The sequence below is a fragment of the Citrus sinensis genome, chromosome 3 (assembly GCF_022201045.2).
Source record: "Citrus sinensis cultivar Valencia sweet orange chromosome 3, DVS_A1.0, whole genome shotgun sequence".
NCBI lineage: Eukaryota > Viridiplantae > Streptophyta > Magnoliopsida > Sapindales > Rutaceae > Citrus > Citrus sinensis.
Window position 1 is genome coordinate 45,901,612 of NC_068558.1, and position 18,306 is coordinate 45,919,917.

An 18,306-nucleotide genomic window follows, 5' to 3' on the forward strand; every position below is an offset into this window, starting at 1 on the left:
AATTCGTTTCAATAATTTTCTTTTTGTACATATATTACTTATTAAATTATATTTTCTTATATTAAACAATATTTTTTCTACTAAGCACTTACTGAAAAGTGTTAGATAAAAATATAGGGATATTATCATTTTACTACCAAAGTTTTACTGATATATCATATCAGTACCAAGGTTTGCCGAAAAATGCATTTTACTATCAAAGTTTTGCGCCGTTATCAATTCACTACCGTTCTGTTAACAACGTTAAAAATTTACTGATGTCATAAGGGCATCAAAGACATTTCTAGCTGCAAGTGTAAAATTGTCTGTTAATTTGATAGATAAATTATCATTTTACTACCAAATTTTTAGGGGAATTATCATTTTACTACCAAATTTTTAAGGGAATTAACATTTTACTACCAAACTCTTGGGGGTAAAATTGACTTTTAACTTAATTTCCGTTAAATATTAACTTTTTCTTAACGGAATGGTAGTGAATTGATAACGGCGCAAAACTTTTATAGTAAAATGTATTTTTCGGCAAACCTTGGTATTGACATGATATGCCAGTAAAACTTTAGTAGTAAAATAATAATTTTCCTAAAAATATATAACAAGTAACTTTTGTTTATTATTTGATGAGCAATTGAACACGTTATATGTAAAATTATATGAATAATTTTGAGGTTGTAAATTAACTAAACAATATGTGGTGTGACACAACACTATTGTTAATTACAACATGAGCAATATCGCTAATTAAATCATTATGCTAAATTTAGATATCTTAAAAAATAGAGAATGAGAAGAGTTATGTTATTTACATCAATAATATATGTTCCACATAGATTGTTAAACAATTTTTTTTTTGGAAGTTCAAACATTTGAAATGTTAAAACTTATCTTCATTAATCACAAGATAAGATGTTCCAGAGAAAAAATTATTATATATCAGAAAAAAAAATTGTGTTGCCACTATTGTGGATCAGGATTGATCGGATTTTCATCTGAGCAAATCCTGATCCTGATCCTGATCCCGATCCCGATCCCCACTATTGTACCATCCAACAATTGCAAGATTGCTGGACACATTGAACATCATTGGCATCATTAACCGAAAAAAAGGGTTCTAAAAATTGAATAAAAATTTAAAATGAACAACTACAAAAGTCAGTTCATTCTCAGTGACCGATGAGCTCTTTCGCTGTAGAGTCAGTTGTAAATCGTATTGAACAATTAATATCAGAATCTAATCGAACATCTTGCTTAATTAAATTACCATATCATCAGTGATTTTGAATTTATGATAATAAGAAAATTCAAAAAAATAAATAAATATGGTTCTAACATCTAAAAATTAATCTACGTACTTTCAGTAAACCTCAGAAATGGATTCTAAAACGGGACTGCGTTGCCTATGCTTCCGAAACCGGTAACCGGAAAACCCAGTATCATTAACATCCCAGACCGAAAGCGTAACATGATGACCATCACGATAATCACTTTCTTTCTCTTCGGTAGTGGAGCTGGAGTCATGATTCACAGCCATAGCCGGTAATACTTTGGCGGCAGTTCTCTTGCTCCTCCTCTTTAACGAACTTTTATGCTTCTTATCACAAGCAGCGTGTATCATGGCAGTCTCTTCTTGAGTAAACATGCCGTTGACCCTACCGAGACGAACTAGCAAGTAAACTTTGCCCGCCAAAAGTTCATCCTCAGCTCGCATGGCGGATATACGTTGATTTGTTTGAAGCTCGTCCACCGGGGATATGACGTGGCCTGGTTCTTCTTCAAGCATGACCTCCGCAGCTGTTATTGGGACCTTGACTTGCCTCAGGTTTCCATTACAGTCGATGAGTTTTGCTTTGGGGCTTGAGTGCTTGAGAAAGCAACTTGAAGTTGAAGCGTGGTTCCCCATTCGATATTTTATATATAGTTCTAAGTATATATCTTTTGATTGTTCTGCTAGAACTAGAACTGGCTAGTAAGAGAGAATATTAGATGACTGCTGTTGTTTATGGATTGTTGTGGGTGTTGGGTGTTTAATTGTGCTCTGCCCTCTCTGTGTGCGTGTGTGTGTATATATATATATATATATATATAGAGAGAGAGAGAGAGAGTGGACAGGGACTGGGTACCCAGAAAGAGTCAAGACTACAGGTACTAATAGAGAGTGTGGAACGGAATTGTGGATAATAAGTTTGGCCAGAAGAGTGTTGAAAACGCGGATCTTAATTTTCTTGTTTTGGGCGTGCTTCTGACGCTGCGTGTTCGTTTTTTCTCTAGGTCTTGTGTGATGGTGGCGATGTATGGCAACTTTTTCTAATTTCCTAGCGTTGAACTGGTAAAAAGTCGAAGTATTTAGTATTTTATTATGATTTATTTATTTTTATTAAACTTATTTGAATGTAATTTTGTTTTTATTAGAATTTTAAATTATTTCTCCTATTTAAGAATAATTAAGATTAAGTTAACTACTACTATTATTATTATTATTTATAATTTATTTTAATATCTTTAAATTTTTTATTAATAACATTTTAAATTATTTTTAAAAAATTTATATTTATATATTTTCTCTTTTGAAAACTATTATTTGTTGGGTTTTTTTTAAAAGATTAGGATTCTTTCATGATCTGATTTCCTTTTGAGTAAAAATACATATGGGTGATTAATAGTTAATAAAAAAGTTAAATCTTATCCATACACTATCATGAGAGCTCAGATCAGAAAATGATCTTTATCCTTTTTTAACACATACTGTAAAATGGCTTCACTCTGCACTACGTGACTTCGAGGCAATATCAGAGCATGCCCAATTGATTTTGTACGTGGCCGGCCTCAAATACTTAGAAATTGAAATTTATTTATTTCAAAATTTATGGGAGATGAATGAAAGAAATACGTAGGAATTACATCCGGTCAAACAAGTACTGGGAGGCAGCATAAAGCAACTCCATGCGAGATCTTCTTTGTGATGGACGATAGGAAAAGTGCGCCAGCGCCACACGAGGAAAAGATAAGTCATTTTAAAATTTAAAAAAACAAATTTACGATGGATGAGTGGCTTAAAAATTTTGAAAGCATAAGTCGTGCAAATGCAAGATTCAGTATTTAATCACACGTGTAACAAAAAGCCAAAAGCATTTTCGCTTCATTATCGAGTCAAAATAGCATTATGGGTCATGGGTTGCTGCCGACTTCTGCCGACTTCTGCTGTACTAAAACTTTATCCAGTAAACGCATTGCTTGATAAGTGCACGGATTGCATCCACCGCTGCCACCCACGTAGTCTGCGTGCTGGAACCTCCAGAAGTGTTGACACTGGCTGGAAGAAGAGAAGTAGTCATACAGCGAAGCTGTTGGAGAGGAGTGATAAATGACAAGAGCTCTAAACCTAACAATACAACGCAATCCTAAGTTGTTTAGCAAAATTATAAATTCTAAATTATCCAGCATAAGATGAAAATCTTTAAAATATCTTTAAAATACTTCCAAACGAATAAATAAAAGTGGTTTGATAAAAAAAATTATTTTTATTTTATATTTTCACAAATATGAAAGGTAATTTAAGATTTACAATAATTTAAGGGATGTTTTGAACTTGAAATTAACCCTTAACAAAATAATAACAAATAATAATTCTAATATCTGCTCCACAGCAGAACATGACAATAGGTGCAAGTAATTTGACAAAACTACAATACCAGATAATGACCTGCTATCCACAAGTAAATTTTACAGAGCAGTAACATAACTACCACCTTCCAAACAGACTCAAAACACAGTACCTCTGGTTCAAGTCCCACTAACAGACTAAAAGATCAAACAAGTAGATAAACACAATTTTTTTTTGGTGAAACAGGGTGTAGTAGGCATGGGTGAAATTTTGAAATCTGCATTACTTCTATAACACTTCCTGAGCATTACCCTACTTAATGTATTGAGAGAGCCATTTGAAACCATCACCATATCCCATTTTGCGAACTATGCTACACATAAACACCTCCAGTGGACGGACATTTGAGTCCGCTAGATTAACCTTCCCCTTCCCAGTGGTGAAATTTGATAGGCCAAGGTGGTAACGCAACTCTTCCTCAGAAGCAGCATAAGGGATGTCAATCTTGTTTCCTAACACAAGAAAAGGAACATTGGCCAATGCCTCATCAGAAAGGAGTGCATCCAGTTCTTTCTTTGATTCTGCAAACCTCTCTTTGTCATAGGCATCCACTAGGTATACCACAGCATCAACCTGTAACACAATGCAAACCACATATTATACATATCATGAATAACCATGCAAATAAAACATTTTAAACTTCAAACCACAGTCATCTAGAAGAGTACACAATCATGCAACTTTTAAAGCATTATCTAGAGGTGCAGTACCTTCAGCCATCAAGGTCTGCCAAGCAGTTCTATTAGTCCAGAAATATCTTGGCTTCATTCATTACATCTCAGTCAAACATGAACTGAATTTACCCACCTAAGACTCACTGTATCAGCATTGCTTTAGATAGTACATGAACAATAACTGGCTTTAGATAGGACACGAATAAGAACAATATCTGACTAAGCTTCTAATAAACTATCATAGCATTAACAGCAGAGTGTACATGGATAAATGCACTTTGTTGACACCATCTAAACCTCCTTCATAGAGCTAAGAACCAATGATATAGATTAGTAGATAAGAAAGAAGTCGAATGACATACGATTTCTTTTTTCAGGAAAGATGGTACGATAACTACCCTTGAAATAGTTAGAAGAAAGCAAAGGAAAAAATAAAGAATGCTCATATGGAAGATACTAGGGAAGCAAAGCAAGTAACAAGGACAAAGGCCTGTACTCGTTATGTGGTCTAGCTTCGTTAAAAGCCAATGAAGCAACGGAAGCAAGGGCATCATATAATCCATGCTATGTGGTAAAGAAGGCCACATAAACCTCATCCCAAATCTGAGAACCTCATGTAGGTAGCTAATCATTCATAAATAAATTTCCATGCCAAGAGTCAATATTGAAGGTCTATTTCCAAAAAATTTATAGGACAACTTATGACTGAAACATGAATGAGAAGATTTTGCTATAAAATAGGAATGAAATACATATCAAGAAGCAACGGAAGCAAGGGCATCATATAATCCATGCTATGTGGTAAAGAAGGCCACATAAACCTCATCCCAAATCTGAGAACCTCATGTAGGTAGCTAATCATTCATAAATAAATTTCCATGCCAAGAGTCAATATTGAAGGTCTATTTCCAAAAAATTTATAGGACAACTTATGACTGAAACATGAATGAGAAGATTTTGCTATAAAATAGGAATGAAATACATATCAAGAGTTGATCACATAACATAATGCAACAGAGAATGAAGATTCTCTAAAGTCCTAGATCAATAATGAAACAACATAATAAATAAATACAGAGAATGAATTATGTCAAATTTAGATGATAAAAACCTACTTTGTATGCAAGCAAGTCCAGTTAATCTCAGAAAGTAAAAGGTGAGACTTAAACTTATCACACATCACAGCCAGCATATATCCAGAACTTGTTTTCTATTGACATAAAACAGACTTTTAATGTCAAAAGAAACAGACTACAAAAATGCATACACAAGTAAAAACACTGATTACAATCAATAATCACTTTGAAACAATCAGCAGCTACACAATTACAATGGCAATAAAACTACATTTTATGAAACCAATGAACATAACTATGCAGCTGAAGGAGCTGAATACATTAAAAATTAATCCAATAGGCAAACAATCATCAAACAGTTAATAGTGACTAAGGGAATCAAAGTTTGTGACATGCAAAGAGAACTAGATATTGAGACATAAAAAAATAAATTAAAAAAAAACGAAACTAACTTGAGTCCCAAACACAACTCACCTTCGCATAGTAATCCTTCCAGACTCTCCTAGCAATCTGATGGCCTCCCAAATCAAACGCCTTGAACTTAATTTTCCCAATACTAAGCTCTTCCGATGTGGGATACTGTGTTGGCTGATGTTGAACCAATCTCTGAAGTCCATTCAAGAAAGAGTTATTGCAACAAAATGGAAAAGTACTTGTGTTCGTGGAAAGCAAATCATAGACTTTATTTCAAATTCCAATTCTTCCATTACACAAGATTATTCAGATTTCTTCTGCCCTCGATTGTTTTCCGCGGGAACCAGTCAGGGACCAAGACAGGAATATGTCGTTTTCAATTCAGAAAAATGAAAAATTCAAATCAATCAAGAAAATGAAAAGCTATATTCCATATGGTTAATAAGATTACTCAAATACAACTCAGTTAAACGGCGATTTCTAATTTTCCAAATCAAGATCCAAGTTTCAACTTTCAGTCACCGACCAATTCTCAGCAAACTAAAATATAACTTAATTGATCAAGAGACAAGATCACCCATAAATAAACAATAACAAGGGGAAGAAAATGAACCTCATCTTTCAACATGTGAAGCAACGTTGTTTTTCCAGCATTATCAAGCCCTAAAAACAAGATCTTGGCCTCTTTCTGCCAAAGACCGAGGGAGGCCAGCACGCCGTAGAACCAGTCGAGGAGAAACATGGCTTTATCGGTAGACAAATTAGAAACGAAAACGGATCGAGCTTGAATTTACGACGATCTAAGGCTGAGAACGAATCAGATCGTCCAATTCAAGGCCTCTGTTTCGATTTGATACTGACCCTAAGATGAGCAAGTTCAGTGGGCGAACGTAATCAACCAGGGACTGCTTGTTTTGTCGTGGCTTAATCGACATTTTCTTTCATGAGGCGGATCTCGCTTGCTGCTGGGCCGGGCCCCCCTTTTCATTTTTGTGCTCGTCTTACGATGTCGTTTCTGTCAAAACATTTTAATATAATACAACGCCCAATGTTTGACCCTTTGCGGGATTGAAAATTAGGTCCGATGTTTGACTTTTGTTTTTTTTTTAAAATAAATGTCCACAAATGACATTGTAATAACGATATAGTTGCCGGTAATTTCTTGGTATGGTTGATCGACACAGATTCTCTCTTTAGTTAAACATGGAGAGTTTCAATCTCTCGTATAATTGCGGGAGTTTGTTTTCTCTGCTAAGCTTTAATTTATATTTTGTGTTTCGGTATGTTGAGTTAAATTGTGTTGAACTTTAATCGTACATTTATTGTATTATATATATTGAAAAAATGATATAGTTTTCTTTTTGAAAGACCTTATATCACTTAGTTTACACACTACGTTTTTTTTATTTATTTACAATGATAATAATTAAAAAAAGAGTAATGATGGTCGTACCAAAACTTTATTTTAAAATTCAACTATAACAATATGACATATGATGTTTAATTTAAGTAGAAGATAGTTTTCCATAAGGTCAAAATGAATGAATTATTTTATTTTTCCTTACACTTAAGAAATGTCACATAATGTGATGGTGTAATCGAAAGAATGTTTCTTGTGCGATTCTTAATAAATTATGGGCACTAGTCCTTGTGGTCTAATGGCATCACTTGTGTCCATTCGAATTGCATACAAATGTTCACCTCCTATCATAAGACCATAAAAATATATGGTAACTAGTAAATAGATCCACGCTTCGCTCGGTTTTAAAAATATTAAATTAAAAATTAAAAATTAAAAATTTGATGAAATCTAAATTTCTTGAGAAATCGTATTGATCTCTTCTCAAAAGGAAGATTAAACAAGTTAATTTTGTATGTTTATTTCAATAATAATAAATATCGCACGTAATAATAATAATAATAATAATAATTGGCACTTGGCGACGCTAAGGCTCATGAGCATTCCAAAAAATTTAAGTTTCAATTGCATCGAGCCCTCTATCTTTTGCCTTCTGTATAAGATCTGGCCACATCTGCACAAATATAACGCATATAGAAATAAATCATATCAAAATTTGCATATTTAAAGAATAACAATGTTATTTGATCTAAAAATATTGCACATAATTTTTCCTAAACATGAAAGCACACTGTTTTGAACGTGAGATCATGTTTGGCTTGTTAGGAACAAAAAAAATTAAGATAATATTTTTGCAGCAAAGTAGCATTTTTTTTTTTTGTTAAAAGAAGAAGAAAATGTGAAAGTGCAAGCGATTTGAGAAATTTTAAATTAATTATTTGCATGCAGTACTTGTGGAGTGCTGCGAGGATATAGTAAATTGCACCAGAGAAGATAACTCGTCGTTCTCAATTAATTATAATGGCAGTTGCATCATAATCGACTTGTGTTGCTGATGATAACAAGCAAATGAAACTTAAATTTAGAATAAGAAGAATTAGAACCTAGTGGCATTGTTGAGGGAAGATGAAAAAACCTCTCTTCCTATGTTAATTAATTAATGTATTTTAAGCCACTAAAATTTAATTGCTAACATAATAAAATTTAAAGAAGGCAAAAAACACTAAATAAAAGGTTGCATAATTAAATATAAGATTATGACATTAAAATTAGGTCATAGTGGCATTGTTGAGGGAAGATGAAAGAACCTCTATTTCTATGTTAATTAATTGATGTATTTTAAGCCACTAAAATTTAATTGCTAGTATAATAAAATAAATGAATGTTTCAAAAGATCTATAATTAATTATTATTAATGGTTACATATTATTGGATTTAAATAAAAGAGGAAGAGACATTATAATTATTAAAATTAAATTTAGACCCTAGTGGCATTATTGAGGGAAGATGAAAGAACCTATCTTCTTATGTTAATTAATTGATGTATTTTAAGCCACTAAAGTTTAATTGCTAGCATAATAAAATAAATGAATGTTTCAAAAGACTTATAATTAATTATTATTAATGGTTACATATTATTGGATTTAAATAAATAGAAAGAGGAAGAGACATTAAAATTATTAAAATTAAACTTAGGCCTTAATGGCATTATTGAAGGAAGATGAAAGAACCTCTCTTCCTATGTTAATTAATTGATGTATTTTAAGTCACTAAAGTTTAATTGCTAGCATAATAAAATAAATGAATGTTTTAAAAGACTTATAATTAATTATTATTAATGGTTATATATTGTTCGATTTAAATAGAAAGAGGAAGAGACATGTACAAAGAATATCCACCGATATTTTAAATATTTTAGATAATAGAGAATATAAAAAAATAAGGAATGTTGATGGCACATCAGCTTTTGTACTCCCAGTTTTATATCTTTATATATATGACATGATATGATAATAAAAATTTGAATTGTTTTATAATAATATAAGTGATTTAGATTAATTAAAAGTCAAAAGTTTAGCTCCATTGCTAAAGAACAAAATCGAAGAATTGGGTTGAAAATGGAATGAATGCAGTATTTACTAATTTTTTTTAAAATGATTTAAGTTAGTCCTATTAATATGAGTAAATCTACGGTGTAAAAAATGTATTTGAAAAAAAAAAATAAAACAGATCACCATTGGGCAAAAACTAAAATTAACAGTATTTGAGGTACCTAACAGTAAATTAAAACCATCCCTGATTCGTCCCAAAACCCTAAACCTAACAGCAGCGTTAATTCTTCCTCGCTTGTCTTTGCCGGCCATAACCCTGCTATCCTCAGTTGCTCATCCCAAACCGATCCTTTTGGTCCGTGGCTTTCTGCAGTTCCCTAGATAATATCGAAATCAGCTTGCTTGTATACTCAAATTATTTATCTATAACTGTGTTTTAAATTAACTTTTGATTGCTCAATTTCAGAAAGATGGCCAAGTCGAAGAATCACACTGCCCATAACCAGTCTTACAAAGCCCACAAGAATGGAATCAAGAAACCCAAGAAGCACAGACACACTTCAACCAAAGGGGTCTGTATAATATCTTCGTATTTCCTTTATTAAGTCTCTGTGAATGGTATCTTTGTTCATTTAATCATTGTTCGTAATGTAGATGGATCCTAAGTTTCTGAGGAATCAGAGGTACGCAAGGAAGCATAACAAGAGTAACGGCGGATCCGCTGAGGAGGAATAAACGTTAAAGCCAAGTGTCTATTATTTTTATTTTACGAAAGCTGCTTGTTTAGTCTGCTTTTGTTATGAAATACAATTTTGGTTGTATTGCGAACTAAATATGATTTCGTACCTTAGGTTATATTAGTTGTTTGCTCTTTATAACAATTGTCTAGGAATGTAGTGCCTTATAGCCTTCTTTGATATCAAGCTGGAGTTTGCATTTTTTTTTAGGCTTCAATTCACTATGGATGAGGTATTTGCTGGGTTTGTTTCTGATATGAATGATTCTGTGTGTGCAAATGAACTAGAGTTTCATGCTGCTCTTCCCTGTGAATGTTGAATGTTGTTTTCTAACGCGTTGTAGTTTTTTAAGAATGAAAATTTTATATTGGTTCTGCCGTTTTAAGTAGTTCTTATTACAGTAAATCTGGCATCCAATGGTTTCCTTCCTGTGTTTAATTTGGTTATGCAGTCATATTTTGTAGAGGTCGTTTGCTATGGCCATGTAACAACTGTTCTGGCTTTCATTTGCATTGGTTTTCCATAAATGAAGTGTTGTGTTGTATTTTAGTATTAGTTTGTTTCATTTAAGAGTTAATCGCTTGATAGGTCTTTACAATCAAGTTAGCATTTGTGGAAAAATTTATGTCAGAAACTTGTTTATAAACAAATGTATACTTAAAATTTTCCTGAACCTTATTCAGCTCGTCGTTGCAAAATTTACTATATAACCATTGAAGTAAATAGATTTTATTTCAAGGATTAAATAGTTCTAGACCATGGGATACCAACTTTAGAGGGGTATGACCAGACACTTCATTTTCTTGATTTGGCAAAAGTCTTGGGAGGTTGTCTCCCGGGACAATTAGGTGATGTTGCTAGAATGTGCTGGTAGTTTTCTTTACTTGAACCAACTTGCCTTTTACCCTACAAAGTGCTGGAATCAAATCCTCCTTAAAGGTGCCAAGTAATATTATTTTGGGAGATTCCATTGTTGATTAGTGAAGTGCATTTGAAGAAGCTTAGGTTGTGCAGTGCATAATGTTTCCTTTATTGTTGATTCAGAGAGGCCCTTTAGTTATAGTTCTAGGCACTTGTGTTTAGTTGCATGGATTCTTTGTTTTCTTTTGTTAGGCACATTTGTTTGCCGTTGTCCTTTGTTAAATGTAGAAGATGTAAACTTGGCAAGTTATCTTGAGGAGATGCAATAGATGACAAAATGACTCCTTATCTGCTGGAGAAGATATCAATAACAACCTGGAACATTATGAATTTTGTTTACCCGGGATTCAGACCAGAACAACAAAATACAGAATCATTGTATTATTTTCAAGCATTGTGTAAATGGATCCCTGTGACTGACTTGTTTATGAGAGTCTGATTGTCATGTACACTAGACATGCTTGCTGAAGGTTGTAGAATCATGGATTGTTGAACTCAATTCTCCTCTGGATGCTTCACAATCACAACAGGACACTTAACGTGCTTAGCACAATAATCACTCACGCTTCCTAAGAGAGCCCTGTAAAATTTGGAAAAGAATTAAATCTCCAAACAATCGGCTTGGCTGTGAATTAGGCAAAAATTGAAAGGATAAAGCAGCTAGTATCAATTGCTTGTACCTCTTGATGAAACCATAACCGTGGCTTCCCATCACCAAAGTGTCAGCTTCCAGTTTCTCCACAGTACCACATATTACATCCTTGGCATCGCCACATCCCACTACTCTCTTTACATGTATCTGTAAAAAGGAAAAAAAAAAAAATCATCCGTAACAAACTGAGAAAAGGAAACAATACAGGGGTGTTGATGATAAATAAGCAGAGGCTTACATTGTTTTGGAAGTTCCTGTACACAGCCTCAGCTCGATTCATCACCGAATTCACGGACTCACTAGCGTATTTCTCGACGGCCTTGATGACATCATTTGAGAATATATATCCTGCGAGATGAAGGGTGTTTAGTTGAATGGGATGTCATCATGACTCATGAACAAATAATATCTAATAAAATAAAACAGCAGTAAAACATAGAAAGGTCCAAGGTCTGGAGAGGACAAATACTACGGAGAAAGTGGCAGTTCTGACCTGCGGCATCAAAGGAGGAGTGGACCGGTAGAGGAGGTTTAACGTAGAGGAGGACAAGGGTGTTGTTGGTATCAGGAGAAAATAGGTTGTTGAGACACCATGAAAGTGCATGCATGCTCTCTTCACTCTCGTCCACTGCTACCACAACTCTGCGCTCGTTCGTGTTCATCTTCGGAACTCGTGCGCTGTTAATCAACTTTCAATGGGTTTTTTGGCCTTTCGGCTCGCAGCTTGCTATAGGTATATATAATAATGTATGGTTCTTGAGAAATTCTATGGCCTCAAGATGTTGTAGATAAATGAACAAAAAGAAGAGATTTATAAGGGCTGCTTCATGTGGTTTTGAGTTCTGTGGGCTTTCATTTCAAATTAAGATTATTGTCCGTTGTCCGTGGTTTTCTTTTTGTGATGACCATTGACGAAGTGTAAATTTAGCTAAAAACAGATTATTATGTTTTAGTTTTTTAATGAATAAATAATTTTTTTTATATGATTTAAAAAAAATATGCGAGTTCATAACTTCGTATCATTCATCTTTTTTTTTTTTTTTCAATTGGACGATAACATTAATATAAAATAAAAATATAGAAATAGAACAACCAGCCTAAAAGTTACAGTCAAGCCTGTCAACGCGATAAAGATATTATTGCAACCTTTTTCCCGCAGACATTAAAAAAAAAAAAAAAAGGGGGGAAAAATCAATTAGGCGGACTTGATAACTGAAAATATCTCCTCCAATTATTGATCACACAAAAGTCGCCGCCCGTTTTTCTTCTTATCCTTTGTGGTCTACATCTGGTGAGGGACCAGTGCCCAAATATCTCAAGACTCAAGTGGAGGCTTGGATACCAAACATGTTACATTCATAAGCTAATCCATTTGGCAAATAACCAGAAGACACCCTGCTTCCTTTGAACATTTCTTGAATCCGCTGCTTTCCATGATGTATTCTACTCCCTCCATACGTTCTTAAGGGGTCGTTAATGATATTATTAGATGCTTTGAATCTGATCAAACCCTTGTAAAATAAAGTACTAATCGTCCAATTTGGTTGCCAATCCAATGTTAAGGAAAAGTTTGTGGCCGTGCTCTCCATTACCTTAGCTGTTAGAAAAGCGTCCCATCTTCGAATCCATTAAAAAAAAAAAAGATTTGGAAGGAATGGTCTACCATATGTTGGCTCCTATGTTACATCATTACAGGTTCTTCAGTAGTTGTAATGTAATGTTTGAGTCGATACAATATTAGACCTATCCTCAATTGAAACTTCAATTGCGATTAAGCAATTAATTAAGAGTTGCCGAATGATATCTATAGTTTCAGTCTTTTTAGGCCAAGCATTTATTTATTTAATTGTAGGTGATGCCCAATATTTTATCTCTAAAAAGATCCCGGAATCAGAACCATTTGTTGATTGATGACATGTCGTCGAACAACGAACGGGACTGACGAAAGACTCTTTCTAAGGAAATTCGAACCTAACTTCTTGGTACAAGCGTGGGCCCTTGGCCAGACTCAATCTCATCAAAGGTGAGCTTTTGGGCCGATAAAATAGTTTATAAAAAAGTGAAAGAAAGGGCCATGGGCCAACTGTATTAAATATCCATAATCGTTTTCGAGAGCGAATTGCCCTCCTATATATTTACACACGCACACGAACCAACTTTGAAGCAAAGACTCCTCTAATTGTAAGTTGTAACAACCACCATCTATCTGCTTTTCATCAAACGTTTGATTTATAAATGATAATCAACTAATAATCACATAATTCTACCGATCTGAAGATAAATTAAATCATTATTCTTTTGTTTTAAACTTTCTTTTTCTGCCCTACTTGCTCAAGTTCGATCCGATGTCATCCAAACGTTACTTCCCAAATCTTATTCAAATCGAAATTTCATTTTCAGCCCCATTTTCTTTTGACATCATAAAATTCACTACACAACAGTCCAGTGGTCAGGACCCTGCACTCACAACTGTGAGGGCAACAGTTTGAGCCCCCTGCGACGCATGTAAAAGCTTATTTTATTCCTTAATTGTAGTATATAATTAAGTAAAGATAATCTTCTCTTTTTTAAAATATAAGTAGAGTAAACACTTTTTAAATATTCAAGAGGATAAAATATAGACAACACTATATAAAAATTAATATACAATAATTTTAATAATTATCTAATTATAAATATCAATTATAAATTTTATATAATATGAGTTGAAATTTGACCATTGATGTAATGTCAATACACAGATATTCTAAAAGGCAAACTTGAGTTTTATTTGGGAGATTCGCAGGAGTGCCCCACTCCATGTCAGATGATCAGCGTTAGTCAAACCTCTTCTATTGAGATAGAGAGGACCTGCCTATGGTACAGATTCTGTACCTAACATCTCCCGTCATCCCACCGTCCCATTTTCTATGGTTTAATTTCTCACTCCATTAGCCGCATTGAAGAGGTGACGGCTGAGATTAATTTGATCAGTCGAGCTGGTCTCCATTGACGTATATTGAGGCTGCCCACTTGCCACTTGCTTTAAGAGTTCGCAAGGAGTTCGTACATATATTGTATATTTATTTAAAGGGCATAAGAAAAGAAAAATAAAAATGAAGGCGATAAGATCAAAGAGGAGGTAGGCACGAGTGTCAGCATCCTAGATATCAAAATAATAACTAGATTTTAAAATCAAGAAATTAATCTGAGTGATATTGCCTTGTTGTAGAAATAACGTTTGAAATTTTGAAAGACGTCCAAATTTTTTATTTTATTTTTTTTAAAAAAAAGAAGTGGGCCCGGGCATTCCAGCTTGTCAAGAGCTAGCCCGGCTTTTCGGTGAGCGCATTTTTATATTTTAATAATTTCTGATGGGGACCCATCAATTTAAATTTCTGGTAGCAAAACGACCTAGGACGATTGATTGGTGATCAAAAGGCTTCATATTCAAACTAATGAAACGATAAATTTGAATTCGACACGGAGTGGCGACAACAAAAAATAAGACGGTCACGTTTTAACAGACTCATCAAATTGAAAGCAATTATTTTTCAAAAGTTTCTTTTCTACAATCTTGCCTCTTATTGTATTAAATCAATTTACAAATTTATAATAATAACAAAACGGATTGTAAACTCTTAAGAAGTAATGTAATTTAATTATTAAAGGAATATCATCATTTTTGTAAATGGCATCAATCACTGTCGTTGTTCGTAGAACGGCTTAATTTCTCTTGCTTCGCAAGAGTTGTGAAGAAAACGAAATTGGGCGGAGTGGGATCGCTTTCGTAGGCATAAATTATAGCATGCCTTATTCTGAAAAAAAAAAAAAAAAAAAAGAGATTTTATTATAGCATACCTTGTGAAAAATGCGAGCGATTACAATGTTTTACATAACAATCAACGGTAATAAATATACCATTTATTACTGATGGGTTCATTTCATTGACGATTTAATCATTGAGTAATAAAAATTAAATAAAGCTGTATGCTAATCAGATATGTCATGGAGTCAAAGCTCATAAATTATTATTATTCCATAGTTGTACAGTACACGGTGAATCGAATTATATAGGTGGGTGTCAATTAGTTCATTTGATAAAATTTTTATGAATAAAAACGAGAAATATGGAGTTTCAGTCTCAGCTCACGTGAACGGGGAGTAAATTAAATCATTAAATTATAATTAGAAAAAAAGTGGTGAATTAAAAAAGATTAAATTACATATTTTTTGAGTCATAGACTATGCACTCAAGTCTTTGTACTCATTTAAATTTTCAAGTTCGTTAACCGCGTATTTGATACAGCTCAGAGTCTCAAATCGGCCACTCCAGCCAAAAAAATAAGTAAATAACGAAACTGAAAAGGGAAATAATTAAAAAAAAAAACAAAAAAAAACCGAAATACAAGAGTGGATATAATAATCATATTTATTTGGAAAACTAGTGAGGGCAGTATCGAAATTTCATATTGTGCTTCTTACATTTAAAGTCCTGTCCTGTTTCGCGACCTGAGAGAAAGGAAGCAGACGCAGACACAGCAAATTTGAAAATTAAAAAAAGGGAGTTCTAAAAGGAGAGAGAGAGAGAGAGAGAGAGAGAGCCCCGAGCTGATAGAATATGGGAGACGTTGTATTGTTTGTGGAAGATTTTAAATCAAATCCCGAAACAAAATCACACTGTAGAATTTGTCACGAAGAAGAATTCGAAAGCTGTAATAGCCTGGAAGCTCCTTGTGCTTGCTCCGGTACCGTTAAGGTAGCTAAACGAAACAAAAACGTTTATCCCCTTTTTTGGCCCATGCGGGTCAGTTTTGATCACGTTATTGAATTTTGATTCGGTATTGTTTCATCAAAATTCATTTGTTTTTTACTTTCAGTTTGCTCACAGAGATTGCATACAGAGGTGGTGTTACGAGAAGGGAAACACAACTTGTGAAATCTGTCTCCAGGTTTGTTTTCGAAATGGATTAGAACAAGTCACTCTGCTTTAATATTGATGATTTTTATCTGTAATTTGCTCAAGCTATATTGATACTGAGAAGAAAAAAAACAAAAAAAATCTGTCTTCAAATTTCTGTTCTTTTTTGATTCAGAGTTTCTTCGAACAATATTTTTATCGTTTCTTGTTCTGTTTTGAATTGTGGGTATCTGCAAACCTATCTCTCTCTCCCCTTTTTTTTTTTTTTTTCTTTTGGGGGTTAAAGACTTCTGCGATATTTTGGTTTCTTTACCTTCAAAGAACCGAACTTCGTTTGGATTTTAATTCATTAATCTATTTCTTGTAAACAGAGTGCAATGAATTTAATTTGGAGGAAGTTTTTATGATCTCTGTTAAGCTGACATCAATGTTGCATCTTAAATTTGGAATGAAATAGTGACGGGCGTTAACTATGCAAATATTATTGCAGGAATACGGACCTGGATACACAGCACCTTCCAAGAAGTCTCAGTTAATTGAGGCTGCAGTGACGATTAGGTAATTACAGTTATACTGAATTTGAAGACGCGTGATTTCTTAAAACTTTCCGCGTTGGAATTGTTCCCCTTTACTTGAACTAGAATTTTGCATTTTATGTTTAATTTATTTACTAAGTTTTTTTTTTTTTTGGAAAAAAAAAAAATATAACTAATATGCCGGACGTGCTGCTTGCTTTACAACTAATTGTGCAAGTTGCCGCTCAAATTAAACCTAAACGTGCGCCAATGCCTCGTCTTGTGTTCTATTTTATTTTATTTTTTCTGTGTTAACTAACTGGTATTTTGTGAAAACTCCGACCAGAGATAGCTTGCAAATTCCGAGAAGAGAACACGTGCCACGAAACCCAAGATTAGTGGCCATTGCCGAAAGATTATCCGCGGAATCTCATTACCCCCAATGCTCATCCGCAGCCGATAGGACCGCCGCGTGCTGCCGGTCGCTGGCTCTCACGGTATGTTTTTTATTCTGCGAATGGTCAAGCTATAGAGTTTTAATGTTATTGATAGTTAGGTAGATAATTTGGCGAATGTATGCTTTTATTATTTGAAAGATCAACACCTCTTTGCTGCTATTGGTTTGTTTTGGCAGTTCACGGTCCTTTTGCTTGTGAAACACCTCTTTGCTGTACTTACCGGGAACACCGATGATTACCCATTCGCACTTGTCACTGTAAGAATCTGCTGTTTGTTGGCACGTCAACAATCACTATCATCTCAAGTATCTGTGTCATTTGGTTTTTACGTTGTCTTGACTCTTGAATTATTTTTACAGGTACTTCTTCTAAGAGCTTGTGGAATTATACTCCCTATGTATGTATTGATGAGAACAATCACAGCCATTCATAACAGCATCCGGAGGGAATATCATCATGTTAGTTTTTTTTTTTTTGGTCGCTCCCCCCAAAAGAACACACCAACTAAACTAATGTATTAAATACTTAATTATAAGGTAGCCGTGACTGAGCCAACATTTTACCTACATTTCAGGTTACGTATGATGATGAAACCTCGAATTCTGATGAAGAAGAAGAAGAAGAAGAAGATGATGATGATGATGATGAAGAGGAACAATTGGATCCGCGTCATTCGGTGTGAACACTTCTTAGTTTCATTTGTATCAGGGCAGTTAACCAATGCTCGATTTTTGGAAATTCCCACGTTTTGTGGGCATGCCACGAATATAAACAAAAATCGCAGAAATTCTTTCGTCCATAAAAAGCCCACGCACTCCTCCGCTGTCCCACTACTGATAATTGAATTTTGACGTTCAGATCGCTTCTTGTTTTTCTCCCCATTAATC

General features: G+C 34.0%; 5 protein-coding genes across 5 annotated transcripts; 2 read left to right on the top strand and 3 right to left on the bottom strand.

Annotated features, from left to right (window-relative positions):
• Nucleotides 1–1,092: 1,092 nt before the first annotated feature.
• LOC112496027 (uncharacterized) lies at nt 1,093–2,108 on the bottom strand. The gene has a single exon (XM_025093041.2). It carries the CDS (start codon nt 1,898–1,900, stop codon nt 1,355–1,357), a length of 546 nt encoding a protein of 181 aa, XP_024948809.2. The 5' UTR covers nt 1,901–2,108; the 3' UTR covers nt 1,093–1,354.
• Nucleotides 2,109–3,608: 1,500 nt separating this feature from the next.
• On the bottom strand, nt 3,609–6,749 carry LOC102626272 (GTP-binding protein SAR1A-like). Its single transcript, XM_006492258.4, has 3 exons — nt 6,439–6,749; nt 5,886–6,017; nt 3,609–4,234 (listed from the first exon to the last, which is right to left on the bottom strand). The coding sequence occupies exons 1-3, from the start codon at nt 6,565–6,567 to the stop codon at nt 3,914–3,916; spliced, it is 582 nt and encodes a 193-aa protein (XP_006492321.1). The 5' UTR covers nt 6,568–6,749; the 3' UTR covers nt 3,609–3,913.
• A 2,674-nt stretch (nt 6,750–9,423) lies between these two features.
• Nucleotides 9,424–10,182, top strand: LOC102626567 (60S ribosomal protein L29-1). The gene is made up of 3 exons (XM_006492259.4): nt 9,424–9,591; nt 9,703–9,808; nt 9,891–10,182. Exons 2-3 carry the CDS (start codon nt 9,707–9,709, stop codon nt 9,969–9,971), a joined length of 183 nt encoding a protein of 60 aa, XP_006492322.1. The 5' UTR covers nt 9,424–9,591; nt 9,703–9,706; the 3' UTR covers nt 9,972–10,182.
• Nucleotides 10,183–11,160: 978 nt separating this feature from the next.
• Nucleotides 11,161–12,384, bottom strand: LOC102626855 (hypothetical protein). Its single transcript, XM_006492260.4, has 4 exons — nt 12,040–12,384; nt 11,785–11,894; nt 11,575–11,693; nt 11,161–11,474 (listed from the first exon to the last, which is right to left on the bottom strand). The coding sequence occupies exons 1-4, from the start codon at nt 12,206–12,208 to the stop codon at nt 11,390–11,392; spliced, it is 483 nt and encodes a 160-aa protein (XP_006492323.1). The 5' UTR covers nt 12,209–12,384; the 3' UTR covers nt 11,161–11,389.
• A 3,644-nt stretch (nt 12,385–16,028) lies between these two features.
• LOC102627127 (uncharacterized) lies at nt 16,029–18,280 on the top strand. The gene is made up of 7 exons (XM_006492261.4): nt 16,029–16,284; nt 16,406–16,477; nt 16,937–17,004; nt 17,308–17,458; nt 17,596–17,676; nt 17,779–17,877; nt 17,994–18,280. Exons 1-7 carry the CDS (start codon nt 16,147–16,149, stop codon nt 18,099–18,101), a joined length of 717 nt encoding a protein of 238 aa, XP_006492324.2. The 5' UTR covers nt 16,029–16,146; the 3' UTR covers nt 18,102–18,280.
• Nucleotides 18,281–18,306: the final 26 nt, after the last annotated feature.

Bases quoted from the DNA above. Each gene is read 5' to 3' on its own strand.
- LOC102626272 (XM_006492258.4), bottom strand. From the start codon at position 6,567: ATGTTTCTCCTCGACTGGTTCTACGGCGTGCTGGCCTCCCTCGGTCTT. The intron at 6,018-6,438 runs GTTCATTTTCTT...AATGGACTTCAG, and splicing joins TTCACATGTTGAAAGATGAG to AGATTGGTTCAACATCAGCC. The intron at 4,235-5,885 runs GTGAGTTGTGTT...ATTGTGTTACAG, and splicing joins GGAAGGATTACTATGCGAAG to GTTGATGCTGTGGTATACCT.
- LOC112496027 (XM_025093041.2), bottom strand. From the start codon at position 1,900: ATGGGGAACCACGCTTCAACTTCAAGTTGCTTTCTCAAGCACTCAAGC.
- LOC102626855 (XM_006492260.4), bottom strand. From the start codon at position 12,208: ATGAACACGAACGAGCGCAGAGTTGTGGTAGCAGTGGACGAGAGTGAA. The intron at 11,895-12,039 runs GTCAGAACTGCC...TTCATCTCGCAG, and splicing joins CTCCTCCTTTGATGCCGCAG to GATATATATTCTCAAATGAT. The intron at 11,694-11,784 runs GTAAGCCTCTGC...TCCTTTTTACAG, and splicing joins ACAGGAACTTCCAAAACAAT to ATACATGTAAAGAGAGTAGT.
- LOC102626567 (XM_006492259.4), top strand. From the start codon at position 9,707: ATGGCCAAGTCGAAGAATCACACTGCCCATAACCAGTCTTACAAAGCC. The intron at 9,809-9,890 runs GTCTGTATAATA...TTCGTAATGTAG, and splicing joins GACACACTTCAACCAAAGGG to ATGGATCCTAAGTTTCTGAG.
- LOC102627127 (XM_006492261.4), top strand. From the start codon at position 16,147: ATGGGAGACGTTGTATTGTTTGTGGAAGATTTTAAATCAAATCCCGAA. The intron at 17,005-17,307 runs GTAATTACAGTT...AACTCCGACCAG, and splicing joins GAGGCTGCAGTGACGATTAG to AGATAGCTTGCAAATTCCGA. The intron at 17,878-17,993 runs GTTAGTTTTTTT...CCTACATTTCAG, and splicing joins TCCGGAGGGAATATCATCAT to GTTACGTATGATGATGAAAC.